General features: G+C 34.0%; 2 protein-coding genes across 2 annotated transcripts; both read right to left on the reverse strand.

Moving 5' to 3' along the window:
• Window positions 1–6237: 6237 nt before the first annotated feature.
• LOC145036299 (putative AMP deaminase) lies at window positions 6238–10917 on the reverse strand. Its single transcript, XM_078984748.1, has 18 exons — window positions 10415–10917; window positions 9834–10021; window positions 9537–9744; window positions 9265–9443; window positions 9116–9167; window positions 8925–9052; window positions 8659–8838; window positions 8491–8558; window positions 8266–8408; window positions 8123–8184; window positions 7921–8034; window positions 7569–7709; window positions 7330–7482; window positions 7179–7232; window positions 6985–7095; window positions 6730–6903; window positions 6586–6666; window positions 6238–6494 (listed from the first exon to the last, which is right to left on the reverse strand). The coding sequence occupies exons 1-18, from the start codon at window positions 10836–10838 to the stop codon at window positions 6327–6329; spliced, it is 2628 nt and encodes an 875-aa protein (XP_078840874.1). The 5' UTR covers window positions 10839–10917; the 3' UTR covers window positions 6238–6326.
• A 7196-nt stretch (window positions 10918–18113) lies between these two features.
• LOC145036300 (protein NRT1/ PTR FAMILY 2.13-like) lies at window positions 18114–21614 on the reverse strand. The gene is made up of 4 exons (XM_078984750.1): window positions 21408–21614; window positions 20946–21163; window positions 19458–20038; window positions 18114–19102 (listed from the first exon to the last, which is right to left on the reverse strand). Exons 1-4 carry the CDS (start codon window positions 21526–21528, stop codon window positions 18226–18228), a joined length of 1797 nt encoding a protein of 598 aa, XP_078840876.1. The 5' UTR covers window positions 21529–21614; the 3' UTR covers window positions 18114–18225.
• Between the last annotated feature and the right edge of the window lie 670 nt (window positions 21615–22284).

A 22284-nucleotide genomic window follows, 5' to 3' on the forward strand; every position in this document is an offset into this window, starting at 1 on the left:
ATACCATCTGCAACACCACAACACTAATTTCTTTGACCGAATAACCTCCACACGAGCCTCCGAACAGCCCATAAACACCATGTCATCTACTGCCCAGCAGTCCCCATTTTTCACCAACCACCGCCACCGTGAAGGCCCAACTCCCACCAAGTTTTTTCACTACCAAACAACAGCCCAAACCGACCAAGCAACAACCCAAACTGTTGTTGTCCCCACTACAGAAATCCCTCAAACTATTACTACTAACACACAAACAAACCCCACCTCGATCCCTTACACAACCAGCCAATCTGTTCCTGATCCACAATTAACCTCCAACCACCCCATTCTTACCAGGTCCAAAACAGGTTGTTTAAAACAAACTACTCCTATCATTAACCCTTCCACCCTTCACCCGACTCCATCAATCATTGAACCCACTACACACAATCAAGCTATAAAAGATCTCGAATGGCGCAAGGCAATGGACAATGAATTTAATGCTCTTCTAAAGGATTCCACATGGGAACTTGTTCCACCTTCCAACCACAAACCCATTTGTTGTAAGTGGGTGTTTCATATCAAAAGACGCCCGAACGTGTCCATTGACAAATTTAAAGCGCGTCTCATGGAACAAGGCTTCCTTCAAGAATATGGAAAAGATTATTTTGAAACCTTCAGCCCCGTTACTAAACCTGTCACCATTCGTACAATACTCTCCATTGCCCTATCTCAAAATTGGACCATTAGGCAACTTGATGTCAACAATGCCTTTTTGCATGGCACCTTGCATGAAGATGTTTATATGTCCCAACCTCCAGGTTATGTCAATCCGGAACTTCCCACTCATCTTTGCAAACTTCACAAATCTCTATATGGGCTCAAAAAAGCCCCTCGTGCCTAGTACATGGAGCTTACCACCTTTCTTCTCCATCTCGGTTTTCGCAAATCACGAGCTGATCCATCCCTATTCATTTATAATTGTGATGGCATCATCTCTTACTTTTTGGTATATGTTGACGATATTTTCTTGACGGGTAACAATACCACATTTCTCCAAAATGTCATTCATGCTCTCTCCAAGAAATTCTCCATCAAAGATCTTGGTATGCTACACCATTTTCTTGGTATAAAAGTCATTCCCACCGCCAAGGGTTTATTTTTTATCCCAACATGCTCACATCCAAAATCTCCTTACACGGTTCAAAATGAATGGTGCAAAACTTGTAACTATACCACTGAGCTCCACCAATCCTCTCTCTCCCAATGATGGTTCTCCAACCATCGATCCTACACCGTACCACCAGCTAGTTGGTTCGCTTCAGTACCTTGCCTTTACTCGACCAGATGTTTCCTTTGCTGTCAACAAGCTCTCGCAACACATGCATGCACCATCTCAACTACATTGGCAAGCCTTAAAACGTGTACTCCGGTACCTTAAAGGCACAATTCACCATGGTTTGTTTCTTAATCGTGGTTCTCCTCTAGATCTCACAACCTTTACAGATTCAGATTGGGGTGGTATTGCTGATGGGGGACGTTCCACAACTGCCTAAATTACATATATTGGGTCCAATATCCTTTCATGGCGCTCTACACGTCAAAAATCTGTGTCTCGATCTTCAACCGAAGCCGAATACAAGGCACTAGCAAATGGGGCAGCTGAGCTTGCGTGGGTGAAGAACCTTTTACTTGAACTTGGAATATCTATTAAAGTACCACCCACTCTTTTTTGTGACAATGTGGGTGCCACATACTAATGTGCAAACCCAATTTACCATTCACGTATGAAACATGTCGCATTGGGTTACCATTTTGTACGAGAAAAAATAGTTGATGGCTCGTTAAAGGTTTTGCACATTCACTCGGCTGATCAACTTGCAGATATTCTCACTAAACCCTTAGGACGGGGTCCCTTTCAGCGACTCCAGTCCAAGATTGGAGTATCCGATGGATCCTCCATCTTCCAGGGGCGTATTAAGGAAGTCAAATAATATCAATTTCAAATTAGATGTATTTTTAGATAGGATTTATTGTTGTATAATTGCCCTAGATTAGCTCCTTGATTTTCTCTATTTTCCTTTGTATACATCCTGTAATCGGCTATAATTAGCCAAAGAGTTTCAATACAGAAATAGCATCTAAATACAAAATCCCTACTCTGTTATAAGTCGAGCCAAACACCCGACATGTTGGTCGTGTCCAAACTGGCATCCATATTTGTGTTAATAGCATCTGTGAGAACGCTTTGTTCATAATCGAATTTGAATTACCGAAAAAAGTTAGTATCAATCAAACTAAAAACACATTCTTTGAGAATTGATCTTACAAAGACAAAACCAAGATTCTTGATAAAGGTGATCAGTCATAATATATATCAATAAGTGTATAGAAAAAGGTGATCGAAAATTGCATTGGGTCGAATGAAATAGCTCTTTGGCAAGTAAAAAAAAGGTGGTTTAAGTATTGGTTCTTTGGATGTTTTTATTAAGGCTATTCTTTTCAAAAAGAAGTGGCATTTTCTCAATAGCAGTGAAGCTTTATGGTTTAAGGTTATAAAATGTTTTTCATGGTCGTGATGGTGGTCTAGGTTGGAGTAATAATCCGGTTTTGAAAAAAAAAAGGTGTTTGGTATTATTAGTTCAATTAATCAATGACTTCGGGTTTATTCACCGGCATGCTATCTAAAGAAATATAGGTGGCGGGCCTCTACTTATTTTTTTGAAAGATTGTTGGATTGGTAATTGTCCTTTAATGATGAAATTTTATCGATTATTTTTATCAGCTATCGATCAAGATTGCAAAAATCAGCCAAAGATGGAATGGGGAAGTTGTTTAATTGATCTGAGAGTCAGCCAATTAATGGAGAGACAATGTTGCCACAACTGCAAAAGACAATTGATTTGGTCCTTGGTTGACCTCTTTCGGACTCCACAAGTATATGGGTCTTGGGATATAGGTGGAAACAACGAGTTCATGGTCTTAGAAGCTAGAATGATTATCGACCAAAACTCTCTTGGGTTGTACCATTGCAACTAGGTGGAATAATTATCTCCCAAGGAAGATTAATACTACATCGGTCTAAAATTATTTGTCCACATTTGACTTTTGAAGTCTTTAATCTTCAATTTTTGATCTAAAATATTTTTATTTTTGATAGATAATACTTAATACAAAATATATAATTGGATTGTATTTTAAATGTATTTTCATTGTTGTAAGTTTTATCAAATAACATATAACACAAATAAAAAATATTTAAAGTCAAAGTTGAAGAAAAAAAACTTCAAAAGTCAAAAGTGGACAATTAATTTAGGATAGAGAAAATATATTTTAATGGCGTTGTCATCACAATAGCTTACCTATTCGTCTAAACTCGGATGCGAAAGGAGTTGATGTTCCTTCGGTAATGTGTGTTGTTTGTAATTCAGATACGAAAGATCTTAAGTAGAGGTGGCAAAAATTGACACGAAACGAAACCCACACGAAATAAACGGGTTTGGGTAAGATATTTCAACCCGTTTAAATAAACGGGTTGATACGACATGACACGAAAATTAAATGGGTAAGGTTATGGTTGAGAATTTCAACTCGAATATGACTCAAAAATGACTCGTTTATTTATGTGCAAGTTTTTTGAATTATTTAAATAATCTAAAAAGATACAAAACCAAAATCATAAGTAAAAGAAAACCTTCGAATTGAATTGTTTTGTAATTTTGAAATGACTTAGCCGTCTAGATCAAGACTTCATTTTAGTTTTTTTCATTCTCTCCCAAAATACGTCTAGATCAATACTTAATTTCAGTTTTTCCATTCTCTCTCAAACTATACAATCTCTTTCACCACTCTCACATCCTCATGACTTGGTCATCCGCTTCCCCAAACTATTAGTTTTTTTCTTTCCGCCTACCCAACTCCTACTTTTTCAACATGCTCAATCTTTTAACCTCACATGACACAACATATTTCAAGGTATAGCCCTAACCCGACACGAACTCGACACGAAAATAAATGGGTTGACACGACATGACACGTTAATTAAATGGGTTATATTAGGGTCAAACACTTTCAACCCGTTTTGTTTCGACACGACTCGAACCCGACACGACACGACACGATTGTCACCTCTAATCTCAAGCATCTTCTTATTTACGACATGATTGTCACCTCTAATCTCAAGTCACCAATGATCTGTGGGCTTATGTTGAGAAACGATGAGATATTACTATTTACTATTCTTGTTTTCTCCACACTTGAAGATGTACATTGGATCGACTCAGATAACCTTTCAATGACAAAGATGCTTGCCTTGAATTCAATTATTCTGACTAAATGACCGATTCTATGGAACTTTAGAAATACCATCCTGTTAATAGGAATAATGTTAGAAGGAATTCATTAATTGATAGTAGGGTTATTGTCACTATAGTCCAACGAACTTTAGTATATTGGTTTAAATGGTCCCTCGTGACTATTTTTTGCATTTGAAGGGGCACGAACTTGTGTTTTACCTGTTAATAAAGGGATAGACCACATTTTAAGCAGGTTTTACCGGTTACAATAAGCTTACTTGGCTTTTTATTTTTCTTTTTAAAACCTTGTGGGCCCATATTTTTCTTTGTTATATTTTTGGTGACTTCTCACTACCTAAATGAAGAATGGTCACCGATAAAGTGATGTTTATCTTCATAGTGGTCGCTTCATTGTGCTTCTTCATCGTTCCGGCTACTTTCCGGTGACTAGTACTGTGACAGTAAACGCTTACTATCCCAACACACTCTCCGAAAACCATCATCTAGTCTCCAACGATAGCAATATCCGAAGACCCATCGACAATGGTCGCATAAAATTTCCATAGAACCACGACCACTACCAATCAACGTTCGTGAATCAGTGGTGATCGATGGTGATCAACGATAAAGACACTTTAGTGGATTTGACGAAAGCGGTGGTTTCTTATCGACCGAGGCTACATTTCTCTCGGTCAACGTTTGTCAATCTGTGGTGATCGGCGATGAAGACACAGGAGTTTCAGCATGTTTTGATGGCAAAGGTAGTTAAATGGAATGATCTATCTCTTAATCAATCAAAATTCTTCTTAATTTCATTCATTGGGTTGTCGTCGTTCTTCTCAATTTTATTGATTTTCACAACGTCGAAATTCTTTTGCTTGAGTCGTCATCGATCCTCTCGATTTTATGGATATTTTGGATATTCTCGATTTTGTCATCACATACAGGCGATGAACTTTGCGATTCGTTTGGAGTTTCTGATGTTGAATCGTTTCCATGAATCATCTTCTTCTGTTCGATAATAATGTCATCAATGACTTATTCAAAAATTATCCAAGGAAAAGAAAGCCCCCTTTCTAATCAATCCATGACTTGCTTTTACGATTGTTAATGTTTCAGTGTTCATGAGTGAATTTCAATTTCCTTAGGGTAGATCTGAAACTGATTGTAGTGATTCTAGAGTCATAGTTACACAAGGGATCTGTGCCGATGACTTTTAGAGGTAGTGAGCAGTCAGTGTCGTATGGTGAGCTGGTGTCCATCGGAGATCTAAATCCCGATGTAAACAAGAAACTAAGTGTTGCACTTGTTGATATTCTTAGCTCCAAGCTCTCTGTTTCTAAATCACGATTCTTCCTCAAAATTTTCGACTCAAAGGTAACCTATATGACTCAATTTTGTGTGTTTTCTTCGTCAATATATAATATGTTTTGATTGTTTTGATTTTGATTTGACAGAGATCTTTCTTTGTTTTGATTTTGATTTGATAGAAGTCAATTGCAAGAACGAATGTCTTCAAACTCAATCTCACAATATGAATTGCAGTAACATCAGGGGTAGTTTGAACCATTTCAATTAACCAAATGTCACGTGGCATACAAAAATTAATCATTAGGAAAGCGTTCACCAGGTGACCCCTTCATATTTTTTATAATGACCTTTTAAAACAGTAAAACACAAGTTCGTGCCCTTCAAATGTAAAAAATAGTCATGAGGGACCATTTAAACCAATATACTAAAGTTTGTTGGGCTACAATGAAAATAACCCTTGATATTAACATGAAATTTCTAGGTTAACGGATGTCTCATTATTATGTGAACAATAGATGGGGCTAATGTCGAAATTAAGGGAGGAGTCCTTTGGTGCAACAGATGAAAAGTCCCTAACCTCAAATAAGTACTCTTTAAATTGTGGAAAAACGAGGAGTTTCTATCAACTACTTTTTATAGGATTTATAACTGATAGATAAGTATATAAGTATATAACATAACATATAATAATATATTATATAATGTGATTCAAATTTCAATTCCATTTGGTAGTTGCAGCAATTAAAAATCAACTTCTTGAGGTAATTTGGCACGTCCTGAATACACATACTGCATTTCTTCAGTCCATGTCTGGTGTCGAAAACTAATCCTCATTTTGGGTACATTCGTCTTTTGTATATCATTCCCTTCCGGCCCTCTCTTGAAATACTTCCCTCCCAACCAATGTGCCTACAATTATTTACAACCCATAAATCATCCATTCATTTCCCATTTTACCCTTCCCTTCCTCCAAAAAAAAAAAAAAAAAAAAAAACAATACCTTCGCTGCATGCGAGAATCCAGACTGGTATACAGAGTTCCTCGCAATCTCACAAAGGTCACACGAACTCAGCTTCCAAACCTATAAACCATAAATCAAGGGTAAAACAGTAATTTCACAGATTACAAATTTAAACACCTATACCTTGGCTGCAACACCATACTCTTCGACCAATGGCTCTTTTGTTAAATGGATTTGTAACGGGTCATCCGTGGAAAGTGACACGTTTAACCCTCGTTGAAAAAACATAGGAAATGGGTTTCGATGGTAGTCTAGGAAAAGGGAGTTGTTGCTTAATGGAGACATAGCCAATCCAATCTGGCAAAATTCAAAATTTTAATTATTAAATAATTATATTAAATATAATGAATTTTGTAAATAGTAATTCAGGTAAGTAACCTGAGCAAGATAATATAAATACTGTAACACGGGAGATTTCCGTAGATTGATCCCGTGTGAAATATTATGGCATAGAAGAAACCCAGCTGCTAAATGGTCAATATCACCCGCCTAAAATTATTTTAATCAAAAGTTAAAAATCAAAAGAATATAAAAAAGTTTAATCATTAAAAGAATAATAATAATCAAATTACCTCTCCACAATGAGGACGCAATTTGATTGTTGGCAGTCCTTTAGATTCACGGAGCTGAGACAATTAAAATATAAATGTTAAATCAAATAGAAAAATGGGTAATAACAAAAATATCTAAATATTATATCTTAGTAAAAAATAAAATACTTACTTTATTCAATGTATAGAGATTAGCATAGCAATAATATGCATAATATGAGTAAGAAGGATTGAAGTCATTTGTCCATTCAGATGGTGTTGGCATGTGTTTAGTAGGCCTCCTTTCGGGTTTGCTTTCATCATCCACAAGGTCAAGCCCAACTACCTGTAAAATATATTATATTTTTTATTTAATTAAATTAAGGAAATTGATATTTCAGATATTATATATATATATATATATTTATTTACCTGCATAAGGAAAATGTGGAGTTGAGGGTGGGATTTTGGGTCAACAGAGACTTCGAAAAGTGGAATGAAGACGTTGTCTAGAATGTTCTGGAAGGATGTCACTGTTCCCATGCTTTTGTATATGTTGTAGAGTCGTGGAAGCTGACCAAGGGTAAAACGGTCAAATATGCATGAATAATGAATTGACACTAAGGGGTTAGTGTTTTTTTGGAATGAATGAAATCGAATGAGATTCTTTCTTGTTTTGTGTTTGGTTTGGAAATTTTGTAAAAAGACCAAAATACCCTTCCATTGAGCTTTTTGCAATTACTATTTTTTAATGAATTTGAGAAAATGAGGAATGAAAACATACTTGAATAAGCCAAACAGCATTCTCACTGTAAATTGAATTGTTGATGAACCAACTTGCTAACTGATCCCATTCACTTTGCTTCCTTCCATATATGGAAACCCTATACTCTGCCACCTGGAACGAAAAGGGCATTATGGTCATTTTAAACTTTAGTTCATTTCAGAATTTCAGTAGATTTAAGCATTTAAGAAAGTAGCCACACCTGGTATTTACTTGCATCAAGATCTGATAAAACTTGCTTTGTCAACTCTCCCAAGAAACGACCTATAAATATAATCAGTTAAGCACAAAAATATATTAAAAAGAAAACATAAGGAAATCAAAATTACATTAATTTTTTATAACCTTGAATTAAATTGTCTTGCTTTAAAAAGATTTCTCTGAGTCTACTCTGTCCACAGGGATTATACTTGAGGTTAAATTTGTCAAATCGATGAAATGTACTCTTATCCGCATGGACATCCAATAAGTCAACATTAAGGTCATACCTGAAAATCAAATGCTAGTAATTAAACAAAATTATATATATTTATAAAAAGTAGTAATAAATTAATAAAGCTAACTACCAACCCTGTTAAATCCAAACTCTCAAAGACTTCTTTTAGTGTCAGATATTGTCCATCACGAAATATAACAACCTACAAAACATTATCCATTATAATTTATAAATAATAAAATATAGATATTTGAACTCAAATTGATAAGAACTTGCTAATAAATGGTTTATAAATATCATACCTCATCAGGTTCTTTTCTTAATTTGGATTTAATGAATCGCAAAAGGTGTTTTTGATTCATGCAAGCAGAATGATGAACATGAGTGTCAACTTTTCTGATGTTGTAAAAGTCGCGATGAGGGGCACCTTTTTGAGCTAAAAACTCACTATCTGCATTCACTAACAGGTGAAGACGGAATTTCTGCATTGGATAAGGGCAAAATCGTAATTTCACACAAATCAAATCAAACGAATGAAGTTTTAAAGAATATCCCAGAAAACTTTTACCTCTTCAAGAAATCTTAATCGATGATAACATGCAGAACGAACATTTCCAACAGAGATTATTTTGAGAATGTGATGCATGTCAGTGAAAAAAGTTGTTGCACTTGCAACAGGAAAGAGATCAACAGAATCTGAGAATTGGAAAAACAATCATTAGTATAAGGGTAAAATCGTAATTTAATTAACGGGCTTACCGTTTTCACTTGCATAAACATGTATAACTCCATCTTCCATCTTGAAATGGTGCTGAAATTTTGAACAAAAGGGTAAGAAAATCAAGAAATGTTGAAGTAACTGATTTAATTTGTTGAATTCATGGGAAATTAGGGTTAGGGAAACTTACTTTAGTTGATTCAACTGGTATGAATCGAAAGGGGTCATTTTTGTCATGTTTAATAGATAAAGAAGAGTCTTCCATATGTGTCCATGGAATATTCTTTTCCCTAAAAACGTATTTATCGCGTAAGTCTAAACACTCGCGTATCATTTTCCGAACTTCTTCCTCTTCATGATTCAATGACTCTTGATACAGAAAGTATAGATGAAGTTAATAATGATTATATTTGTTTAAAAGATCAAAGATTAAAGTAACAAAGGGAAGAGAAAGTTAGTTACCTTTCATCATTGTTGCTTCAGGTAAAATGTTGTTGCCATCATTGATTGGGATGTTGTTATCTGAAAAAATTTCCATCTTCTCATTGCCATGGTCAACAGTTGAGTTGACTTCTTTAGCAATTTTCCTATGTAAAGTAGTTAGATCATTGTTTGCATTTTCAGGTTGTGTAGGAGCCAATGACATACTTTGAATGTTTGAGTATATATCCTGAAATAAGATGAGTAGAAAATATGGAATGAATGGATAGTAAAGTAAGAAAATAGTTTATTAAAAAGATCAAATGCTTTTGAAATTACATTCGCTGAAGAGTTTATGCCCTCATCAAAATACTCAGTGTCCTCCCCAACAGCAGTTTCGGTTCCATCATCATCAGAATTGTCAGCACCATCATATGCATAGCTAGCTGGTGATCTTGGCGTATGAATTCTACCATAAGAACCAACTCTCATCTTAGGGTTAGATTGATTATCATGGTGATGATCTCCTGCATAACAGAACTGAAACTTTACTTTGATCTTTCTGAGCAGATTCAACATACAATACTTGTTTTTGTGTACGTCTATAATAAATCCCCAATTTGTTTATCCTTCATCTTCTGTTTTCTTAATTTCATCCTGAAATATCCATGGAACCTAAGGGCTTGCAGCTCAGCTTAGGTTCAAATTTAATCTGTTCTACTGAAGAATGTGAAGAAATAAACAATAGCTTCGTTTCTTCTTCTTTTCCATAGGAAAAATGATCCAAAAGAAGTACTACTTTTATTACTCTAGTGTCAGAAAATTGCAAATTAATTACAGATGAAGTTCCGTTGATCACAAATGTTTAAACCTAATAATGTAATGAAATTACAAGTGCGAATATACAGAAAGAAACGTACCTTGTCTCTGATTCATTCGAAGAGGTGGCAAGTTATCCGAAATAAGTTTCTCCAATGAACCAAACGACACCGGTTTACTCGCATTCTCACTCGTCCATTCATTAGCCAGCCCTACATTCGGCAACGAGCACGACATACCATAAGCATGAGTATTCCTCACATAATCATCACCATCATCATCGTCGTCGTCATCAAGATACAGTCTATCATCAGTATCAATATCTCCATCTTCGTATCCAGATAAATCTTCCTGGTCGGTGAAGAGACGATCGGGCCGTCGACGGAGCTTGATGAGTCGTTCGATGACTTGATCAACACTGCGCTTGTGTATATAAAAGGCTGAGATTGCCATTACTGAAGCGCCAAATAAAGTTGCTAATGCAAAATGAATCGGAGACAATGGAGATGAAGCCGATGATTCCATTTTTTATGCGTGTTAGAGCTTTTCTTTGGGTTTTGAAAGAGGGTTTTACCAGTGAAAGCTTCGCTTGTGAGCAGACGATAGGAAGAAGGAAGCAATTTATAGTGTAATGATCAGGGGAGAATATGGGCTTTTGCTGTGGGCCTAAATGCTACATAAGTACATAAGTATAAAACAGATTATGTTTTCACTGTTCTTTGAATATAAAACAAATTTTGGAAGAAAAATAATTAGTTGGATGTTGGAAATTAGATGCTATAGTTGAAAGCTAACAGTTGGTTGAGTACTTGAGTTTGTTTTGGATTTATATATTTATATACATACTGATATCAATTTGTTGTTGATCTAATATATATATATATATATATATATATATATATATATATATATATATATATATATATATATATATATATATATATATATATATATATATATATATATTATGTGATATATTTTCGGTATCAAATTAGGTTTTAGAGTAAGTTACCCGAATGGTCCCTATGGTTTGGGGTAATTTGCATGTTTGATTCTTAACTTATTTTTTTAACGTGAAAAGTCCTTACTATTTGTTTTTGTTACGCGCTTGGTCCCTGTTGTTTGTTTTTGTTACGCGTTTAGTCTCTGCCTTACCTAAAAAAGACTATTATTTAAATAAGAAAAAATTGTGGGTAGGTAAGGTAAGGTGAGGGGTGGGGTTGGGAGTGTGTTTTTTTTAAATAACTTAAAAAATAAATGGTAAAATAATCTTTTTAGGTAAGGCAGTGACCAAACGCGTAACAAATACAAACATTAGGGACCTTGTGAGTTAAAAAAATAAGTTAGTGATCAAACGCGCAAATTACCATAAACCATAGGGACCATTCGTGTAATTTACTCTAGGTTTTACTTGTATCACTACAAAGTGTTTTTTTTATATCGACATGAAGTATGCTTTCTGTATATTATACTAGGAAAATGACACAGATGACCTATGAACTTTCTAAGGTTTACCCTTTTAGTCACTAAACTTTTCAAGTAGTTTTATAAGGGAACGAACTTTATTTTTTCGGGTCAATTAAGTTATTATGTGAATTGTGAAGAGGTCAGTCGGTCATATTTATGCCACATGTGTTAGTTAATCTCCTGTCTTGCTAACTGTGTATGTCATGTCATTTACTAATAGTTTAACTTAAATGAGATCTTTTCCCATTTACTGTTCTCCATTCACCACTTCCAGCTCGTTCGATAAACCCTGACTTTCGTTCTGTCTCCTCAAATCTCAAACATGGATCCCGTATTCATCCAAGTCGATGTTCCTTTCCAATGAATCTTTGCAAAATGCCCCATACGCTACACCGAGGGGATTACTCAGACGTTATCGAACATTGATTTCGCAGGCATAGACAAGATCGGGTGTTATGAATTTATCAAAAGGTTCACTGGAAAAAAAGTATGTGAAGCTCTATTACTGCCAACCAGATATTCATTTTCCCAAAGGTCTGACCTTAATTTCGAATGAGTTGGATTATGCCGATTTTATAGCAATAGCATATGAATGTGGTGTTATACTGCCTATGTATGTAGACCATTTTGGTAATACTAATATGCATGAATGGTTAGAAGAACACAAAGGGTAGGTAGTTGATAACATAGTGGAAGAAGTTCTTAATGGTGTAGGACTAGTTAAAGAAATTGAGACATGTCATTTGGATGGTGATGATGAAAATGAAAATGAAGATGAGGATTGTCACACCCCCAAACCTAGGATGGCGGAAACGTCCGGGGATAGGATGACTTCATGTATAATATTATAACAATGAATATAACGATGACTAAATTAAACACAACCATCATAAATATAATCGAAAATGTTACATGGTTTCATGAGTTACATGTTTCAAAATCGATTACAATATAATAATAAAATGAATTGTCTGACGCATTAACGTCTCATCCTCAAAAGCTTGATAGTTACCTGTTTTAAAGATTACCTGAGAATAAGTAATTTTGAAAGAGTGTCAACAATTAAGTTGGTGAGTGCATAAGCTTTTGAATGTAGAGTTGAAAAGCTTTCTTTGAAAAAGTAGTGTTTGTGCTAGAAAAATCTGATATCTTCCTTATTAAATGAAATGCAATCTTAAAACTCAAGACTGAATGTACAAGTGTTATTTCATACTTATAATAGTATAAGCAATTTTAAAGTGAATAAACCGTTTAAATGTAGAAATTCCCTGTAAACTATATGTATCGTTATTTCCATATGTAAGTTATTATAACCATGTTAATGATATAGTGACCGGTTACGATGTTCTTCAGGCATTAGAATGTTATGACATTTGTCACTCCTAACCTGCCAATCGAGCTGTTGCAAGCAGCTTAGGTGTGGGTTGTCAATCCCAATATAGATCTATACATAAGTATCACATTCTCCCTACAGGCTACAAGAGACTCTGGTTATAACTACATGATTTTATCATGTACCCTAGTGGGTACAATGAAGTAGTGCTTCACAACCTAATTTAATGAGTTTACGTGTAGTGTGAATGAAAACTCTTTTTGTGGTGGAAATGAAACCTTTCATAATGAGTTTTTAGTGTAACGAACCATAAACTATACCTATTATAGTTTATCATATATGTTTGTAGTGAATGAAAAACCCTTGTGTGAATGATTATTTGTTTTCATGGAAATAAAATAGCATGGAATAAAATCAACAAGTATTTTTGTATTGCTACACAATTTGCTCACCATGTTACAAAGTGTAAATAAACTCATAAACAATTTCTCTAGTTTTAACATTTTTATCTCTGTTATTAGAAAAATTATCATAAATCAAAAATTGAATCCGTAAACTCTTAGAGTTTAGAAAATGAGTCTACTTTGTTCATAATTTTTATTATGATTTTTAGTGGTCTCTAACCAATGTGAAAATGTTCATCTTCACAGACTGGTCCGAAATTAGTTTTGAAATGATAGGAAATTTTGTAAAAATCGCCATAAAATGTAGACAAATCGTATGAAAGAGTGCAAGTAGTCATTAAAAAGTATAAACCTAAACTATTTGCATATTGAACAGTTTTGAAAAATATTAAGTTTAAGATGGTCAAAACATTTTGTGAATAGACCATAAATTTTCTGTTGAAAGCTGATTTTTGAGTTTAGAATATGTTTTAGTGTTATAACTTGTATCCCCCCCCCCCCCCCCCTTAAAACTGAAGAAAACATGAAATTGTAGGGGTATTAACTCACATTAAGTGATTTCTTGTAGAATGGAAAGTTGATGATGAAGAGTTCCAAGTCAAGAACACTTGAAAGATGTTCCAAGATGTGAAGATCCTAAGAACAAATATGTAGAGATTTGTGTAAATGATCCATGATTTGTATGAAGATGTGAAGATTGTGTAGAAGTTAAGGGGAAAATATTTACTATAATGGAGGAATTATTCAAAACCTCCTAGGAAGATCGTGATTTAGAGAGAGAGAGAGAGAGAGAAAGAGAGAGAGAGAGAGAGAGAGAGAGAGAGGAGTTTTGCTATTGGTGAGGAGTGAAACATTGGAGGAGAAGTGAAACAAATCTCTTGGAATTGTTTATAAATATTTATTGATGGGAAGAGTATTGAAGAAGCTTAAGAAATTGACTATCTAGATGTGAATAGTGATATAAAGTCGACATAAAGTTGACATGAAGTTGGTTGGTGTCATAACTTTGTGAGAAAAGTCAAAGAGATCCTTTATGTACTCTTGATATTATCCTAAGCAAAAATATAATTTATATTAAATAAATCTTCAAGATGTGAATAAGATATGAGTTTAGAGGGTTTAAAATGATAAAATATGAGTTGGATGAAAATCCCACATCAAAAACGTCAAAAAGGGCTTAAAATGAGAAAGTAGTCAAAAACAGGGAAGAGGATGCGAGACTGCGAAGGTTGCTGAAGATATGAGAGGGTTTACAGCTGTTCCTGAGGTGCTCTCGGTGCGAGAGTTGATACTGGATGCGAGAGGAGGTTTCGCTGCAAGAGGAGTGGATACGAACCGAGGTTCGGTGCGAAAGTACCTGGGTTGCGAAAGTCCTCGGTTTGGATGCGAATGTTGGATATAATGCGAAAGTCAGGAGATTTGGTCCAAGAGGTCTCACATTTAAAGGAGGTTTCGCACTCATCAGAGGTTTCGCACCCTATGGACTGTTTTTCATAAAATCTTCCCGTTCCAAGTGGTTTTCAACTAATTGAAGAGTCGGGATGGTCCGGGTGTTTATAAAAAAGTTAAAAGAGATTTCGAGAGAGATTCGGGAGAGATTTTGTTTGTAGCTTTTGCTAGCGTTTTGCTTTGCAATGCAAGCTTTGTAAACCCCATTATGCCTCGTTATGAATGTTATACATCCCCAAAGGGTACGTAGTAGTGTTTTATCGAGTTGTTACATCACTCGCCCTATTTAGGGTTTAGCCTTTCTGAACATTTGAGATTTCTGAGGGATACTTTGTATTAAGATAGAGAGTTGTCCATTAGTAAACATAGAGTAAGCCCTAGCATACAAGCACTAATTGAGTTGAACGGTTTGACCGTTGACTTTGTTTGACTTTGACTTAACCAGAAATTGATGGTTGTCACGTTATCCCCCCTTTATAAGGAATTTCGTCCTGAAATTAGCATTTCAAATGGGACTTCAAGGGTTGGGGAAAATATGTGGGTATTTTTGTTTCATCTGATCTTCGTGTTCCCATGTGAACTCGGGTCCTTGTTTAGCATTCCATCGGACCTTCACAATGGGAATGCGACTTCGTTTCGTTCTTTTGATCTCCCGATTCATGATTTCTACCGGTTCTTCTACGAAGTGGAGGCTCTTGTTGATTTCAATTTCGTCAAGAGGGATGACGAGAGTCTCAACGGACAAGCACTTCTTTAAGTCGGATACATGAAAGGTAGGATGTACGTTATTTAAATCTTGTGGTAATCGGAGCTTGTATGCTACCGGGCCAATCCTGGAGAGGATCTCGAACGGCTCGATATACCTTTGATTTAGTTTTCCACGTTTTCCAAAACGTATCATTCCTTTCCAGTGTGAGACTTTCAACAGTATTCGGTCTCCAACCTGGAATTCCAAAGGCTTCCGTCTTTTATCCGCGTAACTCTTCTGTCTTTCTCTAGAGGCTTGTAATCTTTCTCGAATTTGGACAATATTCTCGGTCGCTTCTCTTATGATTTCCGAGCCAGTGAGAGTAGTGTCAGGAACTTGCCCTTTAGCTAGTTGCAATCATGTGATGTTGTCAAGTAGTATGGTCATGTTATTTAGGTCATGTCAATGGAACTAACATCATCATCCATAAAAACACACTAACAACGTAAATACAAAAAATAAAGTACACAATACTTAAATAGCACACATTCCATAAGTCTTTGCATTTAAGAGCTAAAATTTTGCCTATTTGATTACAAATGGCACAACAAAATACATAAAAATAACATGATTCATAGTATGCTCGGCCAAGGAAAAATTCATTCTTCGTCTCATCAAATTTCTTTAGTTTTTATTTTTTCCTATTTTTGGACTTTGATTTATATATGGAGGTTCAAAATAAATAGAGTTCGGAATGGATCACTTGGAAGAGTATTGTCATTTTTTATAGGGTTAATGACGTAAATGGATGACGAATCTTGTTTTTTTGTCAACATTTAGATAACCATGCATTTTTCATATACGTTTGATCAATAATTTTTTTTGACATATTCATAATAGGGTAATATTAACATTAATTATCAATAATAATATACTACTTTAAACTTATCAAACAAATTTACTAGTCAAAATGTACAACAAAAACATGATTATCAAAATATAAACAAAAATCAATGTTGGTTACCCCATTAAATCGTTAACCATTTATCTCAACACAAAAATCAATGTCGGTTACCCCATTAAATCGTTAACCCTTTATCTCAACACAAAAATCAATGTTGGTTACCCCATTAAATCGTTAACCCTTTATCTCAACACAAAGTATCATCAAAATACTAAAATTTGATAAACTTATATTTATCTATATAAAATAATAAACAATTTAATATGAACAAATAAAATAATCACAAATCACAATTGCGATTTCAATCAATATTCTAATAAATTTCATAATATCAGTTGAAACGCTGCTATTTTTCTCATTTAATCCTTCCTAGTTTCCGCTTCCGCTGCATCACACGATGATGCTCCAGTTTTTTTTCTTTCTTTCTTTTTTTAATTTATAATTTCAATAAAACTCATATTATAAAGTGAATTACAACGTGTTGAATTTTGATGGTAGATTAATTTTGGTGAGAGTCTACGTCTATTACATCATATAATATTTAATTATTCAGAAGATAATAAAGCATGCAAACAATATGGTAAGATAGTGGCTGAAAAAGATATGAATAAAACAAAGATCGGGTCATATGAACACAACACTTAAAAGTCAAAAGTAAATAAATATATAAAAGGGTATGTTTTATAGGTCCATGTTTCATGAAAGAAACTGTATTAAAAAGATAACTAGTAATTTAAAGGAGGAACATACATGTTAGAAAGATAATATAAAGAAATCATATTTTTCTAAAATCAACATGTTAACAGTTAGATTAGATTATTTTTATTAAGAGTATAATGGTAAAATCAAAATACTATTAAACTTAAAATGAATACTGAAACCCATTAAATACGTCTGTATCCATGAAAATGGTGACTTATACGTATTTTCATATTGATTTCAAAAATAAACATACGCGTATGTTCAGAAAATTTAAGACAACCCATTAACAAAAAAACTCAACAACTGACTACATCGATTAGGAAGAGGCGACCAATTATTTCTCGTAACAGATGCTCAAAACAAAAAAATTAAATAAACGTCTTCATAAATAAACATATGTTTATAATGAACATGGCTTTAAACCTGTATAATTAAATGAACACGTCAAATTAACATGAGCAGGTTAAACAGATGTTCATAAATGAACATGGGCTTCAAAAACACTAATGTATTTTTTACCCAAGTATTCTCAATGGCAAAAACTATTGTAAACACTAGTTTCTTTCTCTAGATTATCGACCAATGTCATGTACGTATTGTTTCATCAATACTTAAAAGATGCACAACAAACACAACTTCACAAGTTTATTCTAATGTTATACTATCTATTTGTGAATTAAAGAACGATCCAATCGTTTTAATTGTAACCTTGAACATTTTTTCAAGAAACAACAAAGAACATCGTTTTGAATACTATTCACATATAAACTTCATTTGTCTTAAATATTGAAACTACATTAATGACTCTTTTAATTTATTAGTAATAACTACAACCGTCATCATTCATTTACATGGTACTACCAAAGAAATTATTATTGCTTGTCTTAAAATACATACAAACTAATCTATTTTTTAACACCATATAACTCGACATCGAATTGTGGTTCATCTTTAATATCCCGAATGTTTTCCTTATATCTATATTGAGAAGCAACTACAAGATAATAAACCAAATTCAAGACCCCTAATCCAGCAAGCACATAGTAAAAGTAATCAACTTTAGCTTCATTTATATTAGCCGTCAACCAATCGGGTTGCCCATGTTTTCCAGTGACATTATGCACCATTGAAACCAACGCACTACTCACATAATTCGCCACTCCAGCAGTCACAAAGAACATTGCATTTGCAACACTTTTCATATTATCAGGGAACTCCTTATAGTAAAACTCTAGCTGACCAAGAATACTAAACGCCTCAGCAAACCCCATCAAGATCAGTTGTGGTGCGAGCCACATGACTGACATGGGTGCAACCCCATCTACCCGACTGTGGTGATTTGCAGAATCACGTCTTATTTTCTCAATAAATGCGGCAACAATCATTGATAAAATAGAAAACACAATTCCAATTCCGATACGTTGAAGGAGTGTGATTCCTGACTCGATTTTCGTGATCTTTCTTATTAAGGGAATAAGAATCCTATCATATATAGGGAGCCATATCCCGATGGTGATCATGGATATGACACCAATCGAGCCTGCTGGTATTTGAAAGTTTGGACCCAAATGACGATTCATCTTTAGTGCTTGGGACACAGTGAAAGTCCCTTGTTGGAGTATCGCGGTGAAGCAAATAACGCCAGAAGCTACTATCGGAATAACTTTTATCAAGCATTTTACCTCCTCGATTTGTTGTATACTAGCCAACTTCCAAGCACTTGTTCTACACCCATTAGGGTTTATGTCACCATCTACTACAATAGCTCCTTTGTTTAGAAACCTAAATTGATACATAACAAAATGTTGTATATTAAACATCTTTTAAAAGATATATCTTACAAATCATTGATTAAATGCATGAGTATCCACATGACATTGAGCTCTTTAACGTTTAATGGATTGGTATAATATCATTCTATTTTTCATACAACTTTATCATTTAATTTATAAATTCATTGAATTCTAAAAAGTTCAACCAAATATATTTTAAAATATTAATAAAATGTTGCATCCTATTATAGTTGAATTGAATTCATTTAATGTCAACTCGACATCCCATCTTATTTAACCATTCCATTAAATCATGCATTGTAGATGTTCTACGATTAAATATATTTCCAAAAGAGATAAATTACCTGAACCGATCAGTTAGAGGCAACTTCGGGACTTGATACATTCCCTTCATAGGTGGATCATATAATTTCCCTCTAGTAATTTCCTTTTCACCTCTAGGAACTTCAAGTTTACGTTTCTTGTAAGCCGCAACAAGTGTCTGAGCAATTCCAGAGAAAATACTTCCTTCGGGTTTTACATAAATATATACACGGGTACCAATAAAGAACAACACAATGGAACATGCCATAAGCATTGTTGGGATACCAAATCCCCACACCCAACTCACCGAGTCTTGGATGTAGACCACAAGGGTCATGGCAATGAGTAGGATGATAGTGAACGTTGTGTAGTACCAATTAAAGAAACTGTTGATCCCTTTTCTACCTTCATCTGTGGTTGGATCAAACTGGTCTACTCCGAATGGAAGACTACAAGGTCTTATCCCACCTGTACCTAAGGCTAAGAACCCGAGGGCTAAGACCAAGATACCGAACTGTCTATTGGTTGCACCTTGACACTGGTTCAGTCGGGCTTGTTGAGTGGTGCATGATGGTGGATGCAATTTTGGTAGTCCCACAATTAATGTCATGGTCACCATTCCCTACATAAATCAAGAAACTTTTATATAAGTTGTATAACTTGTGCATCAATGATTGACATTTGTAAAATAATTAATATCTATATTACGATTATGGCATTTAAATTGTAAATTTTGAAATATAATTTGGATAATGCCAATTCATATAGTGTATGTTGTGGGTTTGTGGCCATGTAATGTTTGTGAACGTTCTTTCATCCTTTTAGGGAAACCAATATAGAACTTTAATTAAGAGACAAAGATATTTGAATGTATGGGACGTAGAACTTTAATCATGAGACAAAGACATTTGAATGTGTGGGACGTAGTGGGATGACAAAATCGAGACGTTTCTAATTATTTTACTCCTTTTGAACCCTCCCAATTCCAAAAGCACCTTTTTATCTTGTTACATATATGTCATATTACCTTTTTATAGGTCCATTTTATCTTCTATATTTGTATGTCTGCCACGTGTGTGTGTATTTTGATACAATTTAGTAACTATACATTTTGATTAAAGGGAAACTATTACAAAATCCAATATTATATTCGTTTCAAAGATAATTAAAAATATTTTGACATTGAATTACTTAATTATGGTTATCATTTTAAAAAAGAAGATAACTAATATGTTTATTAAATTATCAAAGTGATAATAAAACTAACAGATAGTATTATAAAATTGTAAATATCTTGTTATTTATTAATGAAAATGAAAATTCAATCCAAAAAATTATTTTTACATATGATTCTCCAAATAAATAACACGAAGTGTTCGATTTGGTAACATAATAAAATCCAAAAATAGTACAAACGGAGTTGAAAAACTCGGATAAATTTAAGTTTTTGAGACCCATAATCATAATATTAGTTGCAGAAAGACAAAACTACCCTTGAATGCATGTACGTAAAGTGTAAATTTATTTACCGCAAGAGTAGCAAAGGAGGAGACTGCGATGACCCAGAACTTGCCGAAATAAGCATCGGAGATGAAGGCTCCAACGAGAGGGGCAAAATTGGAAACTCCTGACCAAATGTTGATAAGGTTCGATGATGATACTTGGTCCATGTGAAATACCGTCATTAGAAACACCGTGAAGTTAGCTATCAGTCCTATTGAGGCTAATCTCTCAAAAGATTCATTTCCTATAAAAAGAAAAAAGAAAAAAACAATATTTTAAAGAAAATTCAAATTATAACATGTCTCGTGATGTATAGGTTATGATAGCATGGAAAACAAGTCGCATGTGAAATGGAAATGTTGGGAAAATAAGAGAGATTAATGAATAAAATCAATATGGTTAGCAGATTAACTGAAAAATTAAACGTTAGCTGATAAAAAATAACGTTTGTAATGATAAGATAGCTGAAAAAGTAAAGATATTTGTACCCAAAACATAAGGCATGGCCTTCCAACCACCAGGCTTTCGTTTGGTGGGCTTCGCCGGCGGAGGACTGTGGTGGTGATTAGATTTTTCGACGTCATTTTCCGGCGAAGATAGCGGTGGCATTGATCTTGAAGAAGTGATGGAGAAGCCCTTGCAATGAAGATGATTTTAGTTGTTTTCTAAAGGCATGTGGCTCAAAGTCACAACTATCCTACCCCTCCTATTTCGCCTATTTATACCTCATATAAACCATTATTGGTTTTTGTGGACAAAAAGTAAGATAAAATAGGTATTACTTTTTATGTTTTATTACATATTTATTTATTATTTACGTAGTACTATTTTTATTTTCGTGGTGATTTTGAATTTTTTTTTTATCTAGATTTAGTCAAACTAATCTTGTATGTTTTATGTTAGTTTACATTGTTCAAACTAATCTTGTATGTTTTATGTTAATTTACATTGTTCAAACTTATAATTATTTTAGATATTTATATACTAATACAAATTACAACCTTCAACTTACATTTAGTATCCAAACATAATTTTATTCTCTAAAATAACAATTTATCGTGTACTGAAATTGTAGAAAAAAATGATTTTCACAAGACTAACCTACCAAATCACCATTAATTACACTCACACTTCTAACTATATGACTAACATTGTTCTACATTTTAAATCAATAAATTTAATTCAGGCACATAAAAACGAAGTATGAAATTTCACTATGTATTTTCTCATATGATCAAAATATGGGACAAACAATTTTTTTATATTTTATTTTAACAAAATCTTAGCATTTCTAATATTTGTTAAATAACATATTTATTCTTACATAAAATTGTCTTTCTTTAAATATCATAACCAACATGAGTT

Source organism: Lactuca saligna, chromosome 3 (assembly GCF_052625555.1).
Source record: "Lactuca saligna cultivar CGN05327 chromosome 3, ASM5262555v1, whole genome shotgun sequence".
NCBI lineage: Eukaryota > Viridiplantae > Streptophyta > Magnoliopsida > Asterales > Asteraceae > Lactuca > Lactuca saligna.